The following is a 21069-nucleotide window of genomic DNA, read 5'->3' as shown; positions in this document are numbered from 1 at the left end:
GCGTCAAAAACGGTCAAAAAATGTCATGGTATAGTATGGCGTCAAAAACGGTCAAAAAATGTCATAGTATAGTATGGCGTCAAAAACGGTCAAAAAATGTCATAGTATAGTATGGCGTCAAAAACAAAAAATGTCATAGTATAGTATGGCGTCAAAAAACATGAAAAAATGTCATAGTATAGTATGGCGTCAAAAAACATGAAAAAATGTCATAGTATAGTATGGCGTCAAAAAACATGAAAAAATGTCATAGTATAGTATGTCGTCAAAAAACGATGTCAAAAAAATGTCAGTATAGTATGTCGTCAAAAACGGTCAAAAAATGTCATAGTATAGTAAGGCAAAAATGGAATTGAAGCTTTTGATAGTTTCTGTGATTAACATGTTCTTTCTCTGCAGGAGGAGGAGGAGCAGGAGACCACATCACCTGAAGAGGATATCAAAAGTAGTTTAAAGTTGTTAAGAGATAAGATATTTAGAGATGTATAAGACTTAAATAAGCATATCTCTGTATGTGTTCAGTATTGCATTAACTATGAGGTGAGAACAAAACACACAGTGTTTCCAAGTGGTAAAACGTTTAACATTATCTTTGGTGTGGTTTGTTACATGTTGTCTAAAACAGAATTAATAAAGTTTTGTAGTTTAAATCTTGAGTTGAGTTTTTCTATTTTACATTTGATATAAAACTGATGGGTTGCTAAAGAAGCTGTAATCCAAACCCTAACTGACAGTGGCTGAGAGCTGTAACCCTAGCCCTAACCTCCAGCTTTTTTTTGTCACTTGTAGCCAGAGGTTAGGGTTAGGGTTACTGGTTTTAGCCACTGTTGGCCAGTGGTTAGGGTTAGGTTTTTTTTTTTTTAACCACTTTTAACCAAAGGTTAGGGTTACTAGTTTTAGCCACTGTTGGCTAGAGGATATGGTTACAGTTTCTTTGACCATTTGTAACCAGAGGTTAGGGTTAGGGTTTTTAACCACTGTTGGCTAGCGGCTAGGTTTAGGGTCTTTTGAATCATTTGCAGCCAGAGGTTAGGGTTAGGGATACTGTAACCTGTAAAACAAGTGGCTAAAAGCCGTAATGCCAACCAGCTAAAATTGGCCAAAAAAAATGGTCAAAAAATGTCATAATATACTAAGGCATCAAAAAATGTCATAGTATAGTAAGGTGTCAAAAATCATCAAAAAATGTAAGGCGTCAAAAATGGTCAAAAAATGTCAGAGTAATGTCGAAAAAAAAAAGATTTAAAAAAGCCATAGTATGTTATGAAAAATGTCTGTGTATTGTGTCATTAAAAATATCACAGGATATTATGTTGTTAAGAAAATGCCATAGCATAGTATGGTGTGAAAAATAGATTCAGTGACAGGAGTTTCAAGCTAATGGTAATACTAATGCTTGCTGCTAGTGGTGTTTAATATTAAACATTTGTTAAATGTTGTCTGGAATAAAATCATTCACACATCTTCCTAAACTTATGAGTTGCATTTATCATGATTCTTGTGTTTTCAACTTTTTTTTTTTTTTTTGAGACCTAAATCGAAACATTTTGAAAATATATTTGTTAAGGTTTTATATTAATTTTTTAATGGTTTTCATACTTAACTTTTAAAAGGTTTTACACTTGTTAATCAGACATATTTTTTGACTGACAGACTGAAAAGAATAAAATAACACTGACCTTCTGGAAATGTCTTCACGTCTGTCGCTTCTCTCTGTGACTTAATGGTTAAAATTTGGATCCTATAGAAAAAAACACAACAAACATTAATGTAAAGAATATGAAATTAACATCAAAATAAAAACACAGAGACTTTCTGGGTAGTCAACTTCAAAAAATGCCTCAGTCACAAAAACACAAACACACTCTTACCCACACGACTAACGGCTAAAATGGGATTAAATTATATCATTATAAAGTAATGCTAATACTAACGCTTGCCGCTAGTGCTAGCGCTCTTTGATAATGTTAATGTTAAACTAGCCGCTAACTGTTTGCCTTATCTTCTTGCCACAGGTGTGTTCAGCGTCCAGTCTCACTCGTGTTTGACTTGACTTTGTTTTTCCACCTCTCTACGCTCCTCCCAGTAGCTCATGACCAATTAGGAGACACTTCAGACCAGTGACGACATACATCAGCTAACACTGGCAGAAAAACGCTGATTGGCCGGCCAATTCTTTCAATTCAACCACCTCTAATTGGTCTTAATATACATCTGCCATAGAGACGTATTAAAAGATCTGGCATGGATATACTGTTAGAGCTGAATACCGGATCAAAAACGGCGCCCATTCAGTCCTATCAGAGTTGCTCGCCTGGTGACATGTGATCCCTCATAATACACCAATGTCTATCTGTGACCCCCCATCATAAGTTATGGCCTAAATGCAGACATGAGGAAGGAGCAGTATTTTTTAGTATAAGTATTTTTCTCTTCTCAGATTGTTTTAAGGATTTTTTTTAGATCAGGAGAAGTAGAAGCACACACCCTGCTGTCACACTCCAACTAAAACCACTACTAGTAAAGGTAAAAATGTATAATTGACTGTATGAACATACTTAACACATTTGAACTTTCTCAACATGTTCTATGGCAGAAAAAGCACTCTTACATCCAAATAATAACAAACACAGCTACAGAAGTCATGCAATAATGTTTAAATAAGCATACGTACTTTACATTTTAAGCTAATTTAGTCCAGTTGACTCAGATGTTTAACTGTATCCTGACTGAAAATCACTAAATCAATGCTTACTGAGCAGAGACGGACACACTGACACTGAGCCACTCCAACTAAATGTGGGATTTTCTCTAAGCTGTGTCTGAATCTTTACATCCACATGACCCTGATTGTGGTTAAAAAGTTATGAATTCTGGACAAAAATAGAAAATAAATTCTGGGGAATTTCATCAGTCACCTTTTCCTCTGTGTGGGACTCTACCGCCTTCAGCAGCTAAGGAACTAGAGTGAACTTCTTCCCCTATTTTTTTCTGTGGGAGGCAGTAGTTCACATTTACATCTGTATCATACTCAGATATGAAAATGTAACCTTTTAACATTTACATTCAGTGCTGCTGTCCCCCCTGCAGGCAAATAAATGTTTCACTCTCAGCTAAAAAATAGACTATATCACCAAACCACAAACGTGAAGAGGAGGTGTGAAATTAACAGCCTACATGTGGAGTTTTGTGGCTGGGCTGAATAAAGGTCAGGGGCTGTCTCGCTGCTGGAGCCGTTTTTTTCATGGCTTCCTGCCAAAACATCCCACCCTCTCTTCTTTATCTCACATCCTACTCACTCTCACTCCTCGATTCTCTGCCTTTGTCACTTTGTCTGCGTGTGTTTTGTGTGTGCATTTTTTCCTCTTATGTTCAAGAAAAAGGTGTAAATGTCACAGGAAAGTCACTTCTCGTACCCATCTGAAAGCAGATCAGCATCAACCACAGACTTGATTCAGCATTCTGCAACATACAACTATAAAATATTTAAGGAACTATGCTATACTTTTCCACATAAACGCTCATGTAGAATTAGATTTCTGATCTTGTGCTTTTCCCACCACTTCCTTTTTAAGTTGGGCTTTTGTTGAGACTTCCATCTGCTTTTGCACAGACATGCAAATTTACATGAGAAACAGAAAGGTAAACAAGAGAGGAAAAAAACGGAATAGAAGAATGTCTGTGGCTTTCTCTGACGCTTGGTGCACTACATGTAACTTCAATCCATGTACTATAATCCAGCCTGTTCCTCCCAGAGTCTTCTCCAGTCGTTCTGTTTGGTTGACTGGCCTTATCTCTACAGCACATTCCCTCTCAAAACACAGATAACTGCCAACAATGAAAACTAACACACTTTATTAGAGAGTTTTTTTTTTAGTCTGTGTTGTCTACAGCTGCTCACATCGGTCAAACCACGACATTATGAGAAGCTTTTATTGAGCACCAAGAGCTGTTTTTAAACTGAATGAAACACACTGTAAAAAATGGCTGGTCAGGAGGAACGGAGTCGGACAGGCCTCGTGTACGCAGTGACTGCTTCCTCGGAGGCAACATCACTAGTGTGACAATATATATGTAGCTCACTAAAGCTAAAGTGTTAAAGTTATTGTTTTATCTTTGCTGTGTTGGAGTTTGGACTGCTGTAACTGAGCAGGAACAATACCTGGCAACCACGACTAACACATGGCTGACAACAGTGATTTGAAGAGCACCTGTAGCTACTACTTCAAAAAAGTCACCTGATAAACTTGAAGGGTTGTGAGATGATTAATGGGAGAGGAAAAACAAAGCTCTGATTCACATATTTTTGGACTTTTTTTCTAATCACTGATCTTTTATTAGATATCGGACCATTTGAACTTTTATTGAAATGAAACCATGTGAGAGGTTTGGAGAGAAAAGTCACTCTGATGAAGCTTTTAACAATCAGACATTCTGATATTCGACCCTGTGGACAGACTGGTTTTTGTAAGACGTCAGAAGCCAAACAGGTTGGAAACTACTGGTTTAATATTAAACAATGTGTCGTATTTAAAAGTTTCTTTGCTATCTAAAAACTCTGCACAGCTAACACCCAGTGAGATTGGAGAGCTATGGCAGGAAGCCTCCTGTCAGCTGACTTACGTGCCAACATACATTCATACACTCTACATTGTTCTGATGTTGTAGTGCTGCTCATGTTGTTGTGTTGTCTGTGATGTCGTCTAATATTCAGCAGCTTTCCCACATCCAATCATTCTATCTACTGTAATGATGATCAGCTGCTTCTCTGTTAAACTTTATTTCTTTTGATTGTTTTAATCAAAACATTGTAAGCATTTGGTCACTGTGTTCTGATTTAATAAGTGTGTCATACATCAATAATAATTCATTAATAAGTCATTTACTGATTGTAAACATGTATGTACTGATATCCATGCACTAACGTTCAGTTATGAATTTAGCATGTTTCAGATGAACTCTAATGTTTCAGATGAACTCTAATGTTTCAGATGAACTCTAATGTACCTGTATCTCACCATCCCTGCTCCATGACAGTCGCACTCAGGTGATTGACTCTGAAATCCTGCGAGAAAAAACAACAAAAACTAACAGAGCAGATTAAACTACAGAGTCACCAGCCTGCACCTGCAGAATAACTCTATTTAATCCGTATGAATATTAGCTGCTGGCTTTTAAACGCGTGCACTGGGCTCAGTTACTCATACCCCAGAGAGGTTTCATGATACAGCTTTTCTAGGAACTAACACGGTTACACCTTTAAATACCCCCTCCCTTCACTTCAGCCTTTACTCTCTGCGGTTGCGCGTCAGCGCTCATTGGCTGCTGGAGATAATCGGTCAACAGAGGACCGGAGGGAGACAGGAGGGCACAGGGCAGCATGTTTACAGCTGCGTACAGTCTGTAAACCATCGACCCGCTTTACTTAATTTCATCGGACGCGTGAAACTCGTCTGAAGGACGTCGACGATCATGTTTCTGCGCCGCGCAGGGAGTGTGTGTGCAGCGGCTCTGGATCGGGCTCTCAGCTCACCGGGCTCCAAAGCAAACAGACTGAGGCACGTCACTTTGACATTACGCAAAGGCCACACGTATCAGTGTCGCCGGTCTGTGTGTGTGTCTGTCGGAGTTGTCGATTCAACACTTGCGCACCTGGAAAAGCAACACCCGGACCCACCTCCCGTGCAGACCTGGGAGTCGTCTGGTTTTGTAATCACGGACTGGAGACACTTGGACCGGGTGGCCTCTGTAGCGGTGAATCTCGCTCCGAGCGCGCAGAGAGACGGCGGGTGTTCAGATAACATCAGGCCGCCGCTCGCTCAGGCACAAAGTAGGAGGAGGAGGGGGGAGCCGGGGGGTGGTGTTCTGTTTACAGGTAACTGGGGAGTTTCCAGTCTCTGCTGCACCGGGACCATGAACATCAGAGCTTTGTCCACCGCTCCTGCCGCGAAGAAGAGCGACGCCGCCGAGGAGCAGACCACCGCCGGCAACAAAGGGGTAATCACACTGTTCAGCTCAAGTGTTTGTCTAACTCCCAGTGACCGGTTCATTAGAGCACACAGGTCCGAGTCCGTGTCAGCGCGCGCACACACACACACACCACACACACACACACACAGGCGCGTTCAACTGGTGGTGAACACGCGGGTGTGTATGTGTGTGTGTGTGTGTGTGTGCGTGCGTGCAGGTGGCGCCAGGGTCGAAAACAAAACCAGAGAACTACAGAAAGCTGTGGCCCGGCTCTCTTCAGGCTCAGCCTTCGTGCACGCAGCCGGGCTCGTTATACAACAGAGCAGGACGCGCGCTGCCGCGTGGGCTGTCGACATTTTACAGGGAATTCACAGCAGTCCGTGCATAACTGATCTGTGTGAGTGTGAACCTGCAGGAGAGCTGAGACAGCACGTGCTGACTCACACTCACTCTCACACACACACACACACACCTGACTGTGTCACTCTGTTCAGCTCCTTCAGCGAAAGTGAAGGAGAGACTGAGTCAGTGTGTGTGTGTGTGTGTGTGTGTGTAGGATGTAAACTGAGCAGTCTTGCAGTGAACTGTTCTTAGACGACACAACAAACACCGCGTGCTCGCCCCGAGCTTCACTGAATTACACCGTTATTACCTAGAAGAGGCTGTACTCAGGCACAGCGGTGCTCTCAGCTAAATGCTAACATTAGCATGTAGCAGGTATCCTGTTCATCAACTTCAGATTAAAGTTTCTGACAGTCAGTGGATGTTTCAGTCTGCAAAGTGACCAACATTAACATCTATAACAACCCTGACCCCTGACCCTGACCTCTGACCTCTGACCAGGCTGGTACCAAGAGGTTAACCTTAACTAATAACCTCCAGTCGATGGCAAAGTCAAACACTGCGGCACATAAAAGCTAAATATACATGTTTGACATTTAAAAACAAAACAAATTTAATGGATCCTCATGAAAATGTTAATGTAGTTTTTTTTGTTTATGTCTAAACATGAATATCGTCCAAATATTTTTGTTATATGACTTTAATAATTCTGAGACATCTATTAAAAACACATGTGAAGCTCATTTTAAATCTTAAAATGGATCACAGCCTAGATTCATCCTGTGCTTCTTCTCATGTAAATATAAATTAGAATCCTGTCTGCAGACAAACAAACTGATTCAGGTTGATCGTCTCTTCTGCAGAGAGCAAATTAAAAGTTCCTTAATCAGAGAATAAATGAAACTGATGCAGACAGACTCGTATTCACTGTTTGTTTCTGTTGGAGCCTCTGACAGGAGGGATTCACGGCCTCATTATTTCCCGCTCTGTCTGCGTGCACGTGAGTGTGTCTTTGTCTGTCTGCACGTCTGCATGTGTTTTCATGTCTCTGAAAAGCTGTTATCAGACACAGCAGTCCCACTGTTCCCCTCCCATACACCCACCCTGGCACAACTCCCTTTGGCCGCTCGCTCACATGACCCTCCCATGCTGCTGCCTGCCTTTACTTTTAGCTCGGCCTGACTGGCCTCTGAAAAGCAAAGGCCTGCTCCCTCGCCCACTCAGGCCTTTCTATTGTCCATTGTCGGCAGGCCAGCGAATACGTCACCAAGACCGGGGGCTTCTCCCGGAGCGCTCAGACTGACATTTAGCAAAACAGATCGCAACAAGGGGAAAAGATGTCGTTTTCTTCTTCATTGTCTCGGCCTCTTGATGAATTGTCTGAGGCCCACAGGGGAAGAAGAGATGCACATTAACAACACTCCTGTCTTTCCTGTCGTCTTTCATTTTCTGCTGCATTATAATCAGTCTACTTCCTGCTCTCATCACTGCCTAAAATAAGAACATGTCTGTTAAAGAGGTCACTGTCGACTGTAGTCTTTGCTCTTAATAAGTTGTCTCAGCTTCGTAGGCACTATGTCAATAGTTTGTCTTAAAATAGATCAATTCCATGCAGGCCCAGGCCATTTCCTGTTTTCTCAGAGAGCTTGTGTTTCCTCTCGGCTGAGGAGATATTTGAATAACAAGGCTACAAACGGACACGATGCCCTGCTGCCAGCCGCTCATCACAAAGGAAAAAAATAGAGAATTGGCAATAAAACTGAGATGGTCTTTATTTTCACTCCGTGTGCTCATCATAACCTGAAGAGGATCCATAAAAGAGGCTTTGTTGTAACTGCATCACCACAGATTAGTGGTGGTTAGAGCAAGCGATCAGTACACCTGGCAACAGTAACGGTCTCTAAAACGTTGAACCTGTTTGCTCCAGGTTGTGAGTTTGAAACCAGCGCAGCAGCTGATCTGTGCTTCAGACCGACACTGTGTCAGAGGTCGTCGTCATGGCTGCGTTTCAATAAGAAAGATGAACAAAAAGTCGACTTCTTGTGTAAAGCTTGAGGCTCTGAATTAGCATATTTCAATATGCTGAAGTCTAATGTTTTATTTTAAGCTATGAAACGAGCTCTTCAGGACATGCAGAGCTTTCTTTTTCCCCTGTGACTGATCGATCGGTTGAAGAGAAGGTATGATAAAGATGTTCCTTCGGTTGACCACAGTCCTACTGAAAAACCTGCTGCACAGGTTCCACTGCATCAAACATGACTGCTGCTGTAAAATCCAGCGCCTGCAGGCTGTTGTCAGACGGTGAATGAAGTTTATTTACATCCTCTAAACACACTGTAGTTTTTCTCTGCTCTCTCAGCTGCTGTGAGTCACATATCGACACCATCAGAGCTCTGAAGCAGCTCTGTTGTCTGCTGTGGTCGTCGTATGTTGTAGTTCACTAATCTCTTTTATTACCAGCACACGCTGCAGTGACCTGCCTGCTCCCTGCTACATGTCAGACGGCTGGATTGTGTTGATGCTTGTTCATCTCGGAGAGTGGTGTGTGTGTTTGTGCACTTATGAGAGGCTCTTTGTGTGTTTAAGGGAGTGTGACTGTCTTTGTTTGTGTGTGTGTGAGATGATGTTAACTACCTCAGCCACGCAGCAGCAGCAGCAGCAGCAGTCTGTTTAACCAGTCGTCTCAGCTGCTCCATGAATAGAGGAAGCTCATGAAAGTTTAGTTTGACCTACTTGGATGACCCTGACTTTGAAACAGATGACGCACAATCACAACACACTGCTTTTTTTCCCATGTTATGATGATACATTCATTTCTATTTATGGCCTAGAAAGGAAAAAAAAGGATGTTTGTAGCTCAGTTTGAACAAAGTGTCTCCTGCAGAGAAATCTGGCCTCACTTTTTTACAAAAATGAAACTTTTAGATTCTGTTCATCTGTGAAATGAGCAGAGCTTCAGTAGAAGTCAATTATCAATCTAAAACTTGAATTGCTCTATATAGTATATCTATATATTCTCATTCTATATTTTAAATAGAGTATGTAGGTTTTGGACTATTGAGTGAATCTGTCCTGTTAATTCACTTCCTCTCTGTCAGTCATATCTGTATTTCTTCTGAATGTACAATCCGTCCTCTGACTGTCATCCTCTCCTCCTCTGTGACTGATTCTCAGCTCAGTCCTCCATTTCATTTTATCCTGTTCACTCCTGCTATTTTATTCTCTCTGTTCAGGACGAGCAGAATTTAAAGGAGGCCTCTTCTACATCCACGTCTACAGAAAAGGCCCCGGGGGAGCCCGAGCCGGAGGGAGAGAAACCCACCAAGACCCAGCAGCTAAAGAAAGTCTTCAAGGAGTATGGAGCGGTGGGAGTTTGCTTTCACATCGGGATCTCCCTCATGTCTCTGGGAATGTTCTACCTCCTTATATCCAGGTAACGGAACCTTGTTCTACAGGAGCGGCTGCAGATTAGGGACTGACCAAACTGCTAAATATCTAAATATGAATGAAATCAGCCGGTGTACGTGACACATGGAAATAACACAACTGTTGATTCGTTAATCTCACACATCACATTTTTTGAGTTTCTCGGTCCAAACACTGAAGGCCATGGTTTAAATTACTGATTTAATCTGAAGCAAAGTTCAGTTTGTTGTTTGCTGCCCCGACAGTGACGTGATCCACTAGAGAGAAGACGTCTCACTCTGTCAGATTTGTCAGAACTAAAGAAACACTGTTCATTCACAGCAGTGTTACACAGTGGAGGTTCAAACTGTCTACTGACAACATCATGCAGAGAGCACACAAACTGCCAACAGCCAAATTTAATGTAGCTGTCATCTAGTTAAAGACAGAATTAACAGTGAAAGTGACAGCTGATATGACGCCAACAAACAACGCTCAGCACCAGCTGACATGAGGAGCTGCAGCTGAGAGGTTTCTACACTGCTCTCTGCCTCCTGTGTGTTTAAACTCCCCAATTAATATTTCACTCTCACACACTAATGTTCACTGACTTATGCAGTGTACAGGCCAGTCAACTTAAAGGAGAGGAGGAGGACAAAACACAGCAGAGTACAGAAATGGAAGCATCAGTTTTCATCAGTCTAATGAAATGCATCTGGATCGGCCTGGTTCTGATCCTCTGGGTCAGATTAAAGTAATGACTCAGGATCAGCAGATGCCTGCCCTGTATTAAAGGACTGAGAATGACATCAAGGCCAAAACAAGCTTTCTTGGGAATGAAAGAATCATTGTAGATTTAAGTGAGTTATTCATTAATCAAGAAAATGATCAGCAGCTTAACTGATAATGAAAAGAGAATCAAAGAGTAACCTTGTAAAAAAAATGAGGTGCTTAGTCATTTTAAGGAGAAAGTCTCTGCACACAAGGAGGAAAGATTTCTCTGTTGATCATAAACCAGATCAGAGCTTGTTGATCACACCGTCCAAATGTTTCCCTAAATGAAGAGTAGGAAATAAAAGTCAATGAGGGCTGAGAGAGAGAGAGAGAGAGAGAGAGAGAGAGAGTGCAGGACGTCGCGGCGGCAGACAGATTAAAAAATAACTGTGGAAAGCGATCAGACATCACTTAGAGATACTATCTAACACTGTGAGAGCGTGAGTGGAACATTTCCTCTAAACCTAAAGACGTGCACAGGAAATGACTGACCCAGGGGCAGCTTTTACACCCAGGAATGCAAAATGTCTGCTGCAGATTGGCAGCAAATGGGACCAGTTATATGCTCTAGAAAATTTCCACTCAGTCAGCCGTGTTGTAGCGGCCCTGCTGTTGTTGAAATACGACTACTGCCTGAACACTAAAATCATGTGGAGCTCTTGAATAAAACATGAGGTCATTTTCTCGACTTGCAACTGCTTTTCAGACTTTTAACTTTTGCATAATTTGACATTTTCACACTATTTCCTGTGTTTTGTAACCTTCTGTTGATGCTGATCGACAGAGAGAAGCCAAAAGCAGCACAGCACACCCAGGGTTTTGGCCAGAGTTTCAGTTTCAGGCCCGTGTTCGTCGCTCTGGCCTCGTGCCAGGGTCTTGAATACCAGAGAGACTTGGCAGAGATTATCTGACAGCTTGGAGATTTCCTCCTATGGCTGATAATGACCCTTGAACTGAAAACTGACTCTGCAGCCAGCAACTATTGAGCATTATCACTGTGTGGCCACAGAGCCCAGGCATGTGGCCCACTAATTCAGTGCTGTGTGCTGGGTAAACAGTTGTCGGGTGCAGATGGATCCTTATATTTAGCTGACTAAAGTTTGCTGAGCACAACTGAGCTGTTAATTTGAGAGAGAGAGGGGCTGTATTGACTGAAACAGCTCTAGACCTCGTGTTTTCACATGCTTTGCATATTTATTCCCTGCAATAGTTCAGATGAAAATACCACAACTGTACAAAACTGCCCGCCAAAGGCAGCGTTACATGAAGCTCTTTGTTTCAATTTCACACACTTCAACTCACAGTGCTTCTTATGCTAATGTGATCAGTGTAAATGGGTCAAAAGGCTGTAAAAAATACATTATGAAACATTGATTGTACACAGCTCCCTCTGGTGGAGATAAAGGTGAACTGCTAGAGAGGAACTCTGCTTGTTTCCTTTATTTTAAATCTCTTGAAATCTTGACAGGATGCATTTTGAGCACTGCAAGTTATATTATTATTATTATTATTATCTACTGGTTTTGTATGTGTTATTTTATCTTTTATTTATATCTTTAGTCTGTTAGTTTAATATCATTTTAACTATTGTTTTATTTTTTATGAAATTAATCAATAATCCTAATTCTATCCACCGATTTATCCACTCACATCCAGATGATAACTGATAGGTGGAGCTGAGGTCAGACAGACACCTGGTTAACACACACTGCGTACAGTGAGCGGTCTCCATTCTTTTAATAAAACTGGAGGATGTGAGTGATTGCCTGATATGTGAATTCAATGCACTTCTAACCAGTTCTCTGTGTCATTTGTCTCCGCAGTGGGATCGATATGGCAGCCATGCTGTGCAAACTGGGCTTCAGCGAGGCGGTCGTTCGCTCTAAAATGGCGGCAGGAACGAGCACGTTCGTCCTGGCCTACGCCATCCACAAACTATTCGCTCCGGTTCGCATCAGCATCACTCTGGTGTCTGTGCCTCTCATCGTGCGCTACTTCAGAAAGACTGGTCTCTTTAAACCGCCTACACCTGCACCCTGATGACCCTCCTCTGTTCCTCCGCTGCTTCATTACGACACAAACATCCAGACTGTTAATGGTCATAATTAAAATGTCTGTATATATAATTACACATTTGCCTTCAGCTACAAACGCCTCATCTTCTCTCGTTGCATTTGTGAATTCAGGGAAAATCTTTCCTACATTAGTTCCAGTTGTGACAGAATCAAACGTGAAAATGTTTCTGTATAATTTAAAAATAAGGAGTGAACTGGCTCTACTACTGTGTTTGGAGTTGTGTGTTAAATGTGTATTCACGAAGGGGTGGAAATTATTTCTAAACAATCTGAAGTGTGATCAGGGATTTTAAGTTTTAGTCCTGAGCTCTTTCAGTGGGCAGGTTTTTCTCTTAATGCTGTGAAGGTTCCCCACAGGGACGAGTGGAAAAAGCTGATCTCTCCTCTGCTGCTCCCCGAGAGCTGACGAGGCCATGTTCTGGTGTTATGTGAATCAGCAGAATAATTCAGGTTCTCTCTGTCTCCTACCTCTGTCCTCCCTCCACACTCAGCCCCGACTCTTTCTCTCCTCTCCCTCTGTATTTTCTGCTGTTGTTTTGCTGCCCTCCTTATTTTCCCTCTCAACATCTCTCCTGGCATCCATTTTCCTCCTGTCCCTTCGCTGTTGTTCCTCTCCTCCATTTTCTCTCTCTCGTGCTCTCTAATTTTGCAAATGCCACTGCCCAAGCAGTAATTGCAAGCACATTAATCTCAGAGTGGAGCTGAGTGTAGTTCACTGCGAGCTTTGGATGAAGACTGTTGGTTTTTGAGGGTTTTGTTCTGATTGGACCTTATTTAACTATTAAAGTTTCTCTTTTATATTTGGTGTGTTTTTGTCATGAGTCAGTCACATTCTATCACGTCACTTTATTTGGACCCATTTTAGTATAAAGTTGCTATGGATGGATCAAATGACTGCACACCAGAAAACTCTTTTCAACTAATACTCCTGCTGTACATCATACTGATGACTCTGTGTATGAACAAACAACTGTTAACAAGTCAGATCTACCAACTTCAGGGAAAAAAAATCCACTTGGAAACAGCAGAGAAGCTATAACCACAAATCTGACAGTAGAAGTTTTGAAATTATTATTGAATAACTGTTTATTTCCACAGTAGAGGAAGTTCTTCAACAACCACTTTGATATTATTACAGATTTCAGCTTTTTAATTTAACTGATTTCTATCCGTGAGGGAACACATTTAGAAAAGCAAGAACTTCGCTCTTACAGATTTGTATTATATTGCAGCATCACCTGTCATTAATACATGCAGAGGGATGTGCGGAAAGAGGAAAAGGCTGCACTTCCTCTTTTCTACCACACTGAGGAGCTCCTGAACTAAAAACACAGCGCTGTTTGTCTCCCTATCCTCTGGTATGACCATATCACACAGCTCTCATCTCTCATAAGACTGAACGTCTTTGTGCTCAGAACGTCTCCAAGACAGATTCCAGCTTTACATCAGGAGAGGGAGCATCACTCCTCACGCGTCGCACAGATACGACAACATGAAGTGTTGTCCAACGTGACAGATCAGGCGTTTACAAAAAAACGATAAACGTCTGCGTGCAAATTCAGTGAATTCAAAAATTGTTCAGACTCTGGATAATACTTCTAATACGTCTAAGGCCTTCATAAGGAGTTAGGTCATCACACAATGAGCAGTTTACTCTTCATAAGAATTCATCACTCCTCGCTGTGTTTTATCACAGCAGGTCTGGTGCCATCTCTCTCTCTCTTTCCTCCTGTCCTCCCTCTCTACTTCCTTTAAGGTTTGACGGGTCAGCCAGCACAGCAAGGAAGCCTCAGCTGGTGTTGTTTCCCTGAAGATGTGCAGTGTATTGAATGGTAGCTGCCTTGTACAAGACCTGATCTTTTCTCTCTGTGTGTGTGTGTGTGTGTGTGTTTCTTGGCCCGGTAAATAATTCAGCCAGGGGAGGTGTGAACTAAGAGAGAACTAAGAGTGCATGGTGGTCTGTGCCAGATATCAACCCCGGTTTTTCAGGAATAGGAGCTTTGGCAGCACTGTGATATGAACTGATACAAACCGATCTCTCTCTCTCACACACACACACACACACACACACCGAGGTAGAAGGAAGAAGCCTGGGCCTCATTAGCCATGATGAGGACAGGGAGCTGCCATCGCCTCTCCATCCCCTGCATGTCCCCCATGGCTAGGAACAAATTGGTGACAGCGCTCCCAGCCACTCTGTCGGGCTACCTGCGATGCACTGGGCTCTGTCAGGCTCCTTCTCCTTCCACACTGCTGTGCATTTGCGTATTAAGAGTGTATGTGTGTGTGTGTGTGTGTGTGTGTAGAGAGAAATGTGGACACACGAGAGAGGAAGAAGAGAGGGCAGATCAGCTCCTCGGTTACATCCCCACCGTCGCCTTTTCCTCGGCCCACAACTGAGTCGTGAAACGTGTGAACACTTCATCTGTTTGGGCTTCCAGGTTTGATGAAGGGCCACCCCCACCCTCCCCTCTCCTCCTCCCCTTCCCTCCCAATGTGGTGGGTTCAAGGGGGTTCAAATCCCTGCCTCAGCTCCTGACTTGTGCCTGCTGTACCTTTTATTAAAGTCAGATACACCGTCAGCGTCGCCTCTGTCAGAGCGGCACACAGAGCGAATCCATTACGGGTGTATATTCACACACAGGCTGCTTTTCTGACACAAGAGTTGGAAGGCATGTGTGTATAGTAGTTGCAAAGTGCTGATGCATGCAGTGATATATAAACATATGGCAACAGCACATACCATCTCTCTTGCACACACACACCTGATACACACACTCAGACTCACTTCCTGACAAGCTGCCTTTTTTCCGCCCCTCGCGCCGTCTTTTATTTAATTTCTTCGTCCTTATTATTTCGTACTATTTCCTCTCCATCATTTTCTTCACCTGCTCATTATCTCTCCCTTATTACCTTTCTCGCACCGTCTCCCCGTCTCCTGACCTGCTCGGTAAACTTGTTAGCCCACCGGAGTGTCAGTGTCAGACGGAGAGGCACCTATTCCGTCAACCTCGCAGCTTCAAAGACATCCTGTGAATTTCTTTACAGGAAGGCCTGGCATAAAGTTTCAAGGTGTACGCAATCACACACACTGCGTACACAGACACACTCTCTCTCTCGGCTGCTCTCCCTCTTTCTTTCTTTGCTTTAAGCCCCTTTTCTTTATATTTTTTGGCCACTCCTCTCCTTCTCCCCCTGCTCACTCTCTCTGGAGCATCTCTTTCCTTTAGCTCTCTTCTCCTCCCCCCTCTCCCCCTCTCCCCCCTCCTCTCTCTCCCCTCTCCCGGTCTCTGAGTTAAGTTTAGCAGATGCACCTGATGGCAGCATCATCCTGGAGCACCTGTCAGCTGTCTGCCTTCATCACGGCTCCTCTGCTGCCACAGGGGCCACGGGGAAGTAAACCTGGAGACAGTCGCTACTATCAACAGCTGCATCTTATTATTTTAAACACCGGTGCCAGTCAATTTCCACCAGAGATGCATTCATTTATTTATTTCTTTTTTTTTTCTTTGTGTGTGTGTGCCTCCTCCTCATTCTCATTGCTCCTCAGGATTCAGAAGCTCAGCTGTTAAACGCTAGCAATTATAATTGAGCAGAGAGGGAGACGGAGAGACAGAGTTTATCTAGCCTGTGACAGAGAGGAGGAGGGAGAGGAAGGCAGCAGGCACAAGTTGTCAAAGTGTTTCTGGCAGCTGTGGATTATGTTTTTCACTGTTACTGTAACTTAGCTGAATGTCTGTCTAACAGGCAGCTCGGTCACTCAAGTTTGCACTTTGTTAATGCAATACTTCAGAATACCTGATGCAGTGTAACCTCAACATGTAACAGTTCTTCCTCCTTTCTCAGGCCACAGCTCCTTTCCTCAGTCAAACTGTCGTCAGTGGATCTGCAGTAATGTTTTTTAAAAAGTACAGACATACTGGCCATGAAATATTGATTTTGCTGAGGGCTGGATGGAATTTGTTTCCACAAAAGGTTTCCTGGTGAATATTTACTCATGCTAAACATAAAACATATCCAGTGGTAGACGCCAGCCTCAATGCAGAATGAAATACAGCCAGATCTGCTACATCTGGTGATTTCATATGGTTGTGTTTCCATCCACACATGCTGGTGTATAATCCTGCCATCCTACAGTGGCATCACATATAACTGGTAGTCGAGGTGCTAGTTATCTTATATCTCATTTGTTTACTTGCATTAAAAAAGATTCTCATCCAAACACAAGCGTTTGTAGATGTTTTCAGTCCTGTGCCTTCTGGTCTGTCTCACTCTGTCTTCTTGAATACTGCATATACACACTGTGTGACACAGTGATTTAGAAACAGGGAGCCAGGAAATGCATTTTCTAACTCGTTCCACCACTAAAATCTCTTGTTAACAATTATGTCGTATTGTTGGTTGAAAGCACGTTTTGTTTCGTTTACACCTGTTGTGCTGTGTCTACACACAGCTATGGCAAGTGTGTTAGGTCAAATTTGAGCTAGAAAGAAGCTCCAAACTCCAGCACGGGGTCACCACGTCTTTAGAGCGCAGTGATGACGCTGGTGAATAAAACATTATGATAATGGAGAAAGGTGACGGTCAAAAGTGTGAAAATAAGTTGATGTCAGCTCATACTGATCAGGGCAAAGGTTGTTTGAAGCGGCTGCTACGTCAGGTCGGTTTATAGCATCTTGTTCAACAAGTTTATAACTGTCCCCAATTACCTGGACACCACAGCACTGATCAGCAGAACACCAATAGCATAATGGCTTGCAGTAAAACCAGCTATAATCCCAAATGGATCCTGGTATGGCATCTCAAACAATATTTCAGAACCAAAGAGTCGGGATGATCAGTCATCATGAGTACGCTGCACTCTGAGAGAGGAATGAACCAAAACTACAGCAAGTGCAGACACAGCGTCGTGAGCCATTACTGAGCCGCCAATTACAGATCGAAGTCTGTTTGCCTCTACACACTTCATAATGAATGCATCTCATAAATCCTCCCTAAACGATTCCTCCTTAAATGATTCCCACAGCTCAGACTGTCTGCTCAGTGGAGGGTGCCCATGGATCAAACCATTAACGGGGAACCAGGCCGAGGTGACGAGTGGAGGGCAACAAGCTCAGGCCCCATATCATCACCCCGCCCCGAACCACCACCCTTTACAAACCTAATAGAAAGAAAACAGACAGACAATTTCTTTCAATTAGCCCGCACTGGCCGGCCCAATAAATTTTAGTTTGTTCCTCGAGACGTAAGGGCCCTGTTGCATGTCCTGCTGAAAATGAAGACTAATGGGCTATTGTGGAGCTGCTGAGCGCTTGATTTCGTGCCACTACACCACTGCCACTCGCCAGCTCTCCTTTTTACTCCCCAGCCTCGCATTTTCTCGCCTTCCCTCCTTCCTCCAGCTTAACTGGGATCAGTGCTGACCAGGCACAACACAAATGTTTAATACATTTATTCACCACTTGGATTCATTTTCTGTTTTAAGCATTATTCCTGAGCAGTTAGGCGGAGCTATTCATCACTGCTTGACAACAGCCATGAACGTAACCATCGTTCTCCCTCGGTGTCAGCTGAAGTGATGGCCTGCAGAGTACGACTCAGCTGCCGACTGAAACTCCTCAAGTTTTTTTTTTTTTTTTTTTGAATATACAGCATGTTTTATGATTTCACAGCTGTAATTTAAATAGAAATTTTGTCGGGGCTTTCAGAATGGGCCAGTGAGTAGTTAAATATTTTTAAGACTCCTATTTTTCTGTGTCACTGCCAGAGAACGATGGAGGGAACATTCACATCCTTTACTAAAGTAAAAGCACAGGTACAAGTCCCGCAAACAAGATTTTACTGTTTTGTTTGTAATCTGAAAAGTAACCAGGTGGTTAAAGCTGTCAAAAAATGTAGTGGAGTAAAAGTACAAACTGCTGAGTAAATGTACTCTCTTGTGGACTTTCCTGATCAGTTTCAGTGAGAGCGAGAAAAGATGAACATGAACTGGTGGAAGCCACTTTTCCTTTTCGAAAAAACGGACATAACAGCAAAGCCGATAACAACAATAAAGATGAATAATATGAGTTCTATTTGCCATCAAACGCTGATGTATTGGAGATCCTCAGGCCACCTCCGGCTGATGAGGGGAGAAACAAAGTTGCTTTGTCATATGGAGAAATATTAACTACAAGTGTAAAGGGGGCAAGGAGACATTGATTTTACAATTTGGGACTCAATCAAAAAGAATTATGGATGGCAATACTACTGTGATTTGCCTGTGCTGCTCATTAAACTTAACATCCATGGTGTACGTCTCCCCCCCGGCAATGCAGGAATAAGATTTACAGGAGTAGGTTAAATACAGTTCAATACCATGGAGAGGAGAAGTCACATGATGAGCTGGAGGATACAACGCAGGAGAAGGAAGGGAGAAGGAGGAGAGAGGAACCGAGGGGAAGAGGAAGTGAAACAGAGAGGGAGGAGAAGGAAAAAGGAAAGGAAGGATGCACACAAATAGAGAGGCAGAGAGAGAGAAAGAAAGAGAAAGTCCATTATTATAGCCTGAACAGATAAACTATGCATCAAAGTGTGGCGTTTATTGAAAAAACATTTTTATGTGTGCTTTGAGGGCATGAAAATGAGAGCCCTGTGTTCAAACACATCAATACGACACTGCAGCAACCAATGTATTTTTTTCTTTTTCTTTTTTTGCCTCTTTTCTTCTTTTCCCCAAGATTCCCAATCAGATCTTGTGGCTCCCTGCAGGCTTTTATGCCAGCCACAAATGGTGCGACTGCCAGACTGACAAACACGCAATCACTCAGAGAGGAGAGAGGGAAAAAAAAAACACTGCCTCTCTCTCCCAGCCTTCTATCACAGAGGCCCTTTTAATAAGCCCATGAAAAAGAGCAAGTAATCCTTTGATTTCATTAAATGCCCTCATCACACCTGGAGATAATTCCATTATGATTGTGGCAATAAAATGAGGTTTTCATCAAGACCCGCAGACAGAAGGAGGAAAAGCTATTATTCCTCTCATATTCAGATATGACGTTGCCTCTAATATTATGATATTAGGCTATTTGGCAGAATTTATGACACTCAAGTCAATCCATAATGCTGGGAGAGAGTTTCCCCACTGACAAAACCAGACACTTTTAACGTGCTTCACGCTGAACCTGCAGAGGAATAATCATCTGTGGTGTTGAAAATCACCCAAGAACACAGAAACTGCAGCATTTGTTGCCACTTTATACAGAATTATCACATCGATTAGGATGCAGGCAGAGAGAAAGCAACATTAGTTCATTTAATATCTCCTTCTCCTCCCCCCTTCACACCTGTGGTTTTACCTTGTCTTAATACGTCTAAAGCAGGTGCTGAATTTGCAAACAAATACAACACCTGTAAAACTAAAGGTGTAAAACTCTTCCCCTTACAGAGCATCACTTCACCTCTCTTCACACTTCTGGATAATAATATTCTATTACATTTTAAATACAGAAGGAGAATGATTTGTTTAAAATTAAAGCTGAAAAACACAAAAATTGACATATTGTCTGCTGGTAAAGTTGTTACCTACACATCCAGCAGGCACAGAGCTACATTAGCATTCATTTAAAATTATATTTCAGGCCACCTGAGAAATATAGGATAATTAAGAAGTTAATATTCGCTCTCCTTTGAGCTGCTCGATGCTCCACTACATTCACCTGCAAGTCACTAACTTTCTGTGTCAGCCCTGTGGTGTTAGCCTGATAATCTGATTAAACTACATACTGTTCTGCTTCATTATTCATTCTGACATCACGTTCATCATGATTAACATTTTGCTGTTGATCAACAAAACATGGAGATTTATTATTTCTGTATGTCGACCTGTATAGCGACATTAATTTACTCCTCCATTGTTTCCATTTTGGTGTTAATGTTTCTGGGACCAGGAAGGTGACGCCCCCATTTCTAATCATGCCGACAAAGCTTTGATTGCCTTGGTTGTTTTTCCCATAAAATTAAAAACATCTCCAGTATGCTTTAATTTGGCCTTCATCGGGGCACGACTGCTGGAAACGCTGGTGAATAAAACAGGGTGTTTTATTGTTGATGGACTTGTAGTGAAGCTGACACTGTTCTCCACTTTGCTTTGTGTGTGTTCTCAAAGTAAGAAAACAGGCGTTAATGTGGCTGAGACAAATCTGAGATATGGACGACAGGGTGGAGGTCTGGAACCAGGCCAGTTGTGTGCAGGTATTGTACAGTGGGTTTATTACTGCTTTACTTGGCTGAAAACAGCAGTAAGAGCAGAGTTAGTGAGCCAAAAAAATCTACATAATGAGTTTAAATACGCACCACAGTCGGGTAATAATTCTCTGTAGGTTCGTCACTATGAGCAACACCCTTCATCCACTGTCAATATTAACATATTGATTAGTGCAGCACTGGCAGGTTTAAATAGATAATAATATACATTTCAAAAATAATAATGTTAATAAAATGGAAAGTTGGTTATTGTGATGAG

General features: G+C 42.4%; 1 protein-coding gene across 1 annotated transcript; it reads left to right on the top strand.

Moving 5' to 3' along the window:
- The first annotated feature begins 5292 nt into the window (after nt 1–5292).
- On the top strand, nt 5293–13366 carry fam210b (family with sequence similarity 210 member B). The gene is made up of 3 exons (XM_018678904.2): nt 5293–5997; nt 9546–9745; nt 12315–13366. The coding sequence occupies exons 1-3, from the start codon at nt 5473–5475 to the stop codon at nt 12529–12531; spliced, it is 942 nt and encodes a 313-aa protein (XP_018534420.1). The 5' UTR covers nt 5293–5472; the 3' UTR covers nt 12532–13366.
- The last annotated feature ends 7703 nt before the right edge of the window (nt 13367–21069 follow it).

The sequence above is a fragment of the Lates calcarifer genome, linkage group LG12, assembly GCF_001640805.2.
Source record: "Lates calcarifer isolate ASB-BC8 linkage group LG12, TLL_Latcal_v3, whole genome shotgun sequence".
Lineage (NCBI taxonomy): Eukaryota > Metazoa > Chordata > Actinopteri > Centropomidae > Lates > Lates calcarifer.
Note: the sequence above shows the minus strand (reverse complement) of the source record. Positions and strands in the feature narration are given on the sequence as shown.

What these genes read in the sequence shown, in the direction of transcription:
- fam210b (XM_018678904.2), top strand. Translation starts at nt 5,473, where the DNA reads ATGTTTCTGCGCCGCGCAGGGAGTGTGTGTGCAGCGGCTCTGGATCGG. An exon ending in CCACCGCCGGCAACAAAGGG is followed by an intron (nt 5,998 to 9,545) that starts GTAATCACACTG and finishes CTCTCTGTTCAG; the next exon opens with GACGAGCAGAATTTAAAGGA. An exon ending in TTCTACCTCCTTATATCCAG is followed by an intron (nt 9,746 to 12,314) that starts GTAACGGAACCT and finishes TTGTCTCCGCAG; the next exon opens with TGGGATCGATATGGCAGCCA.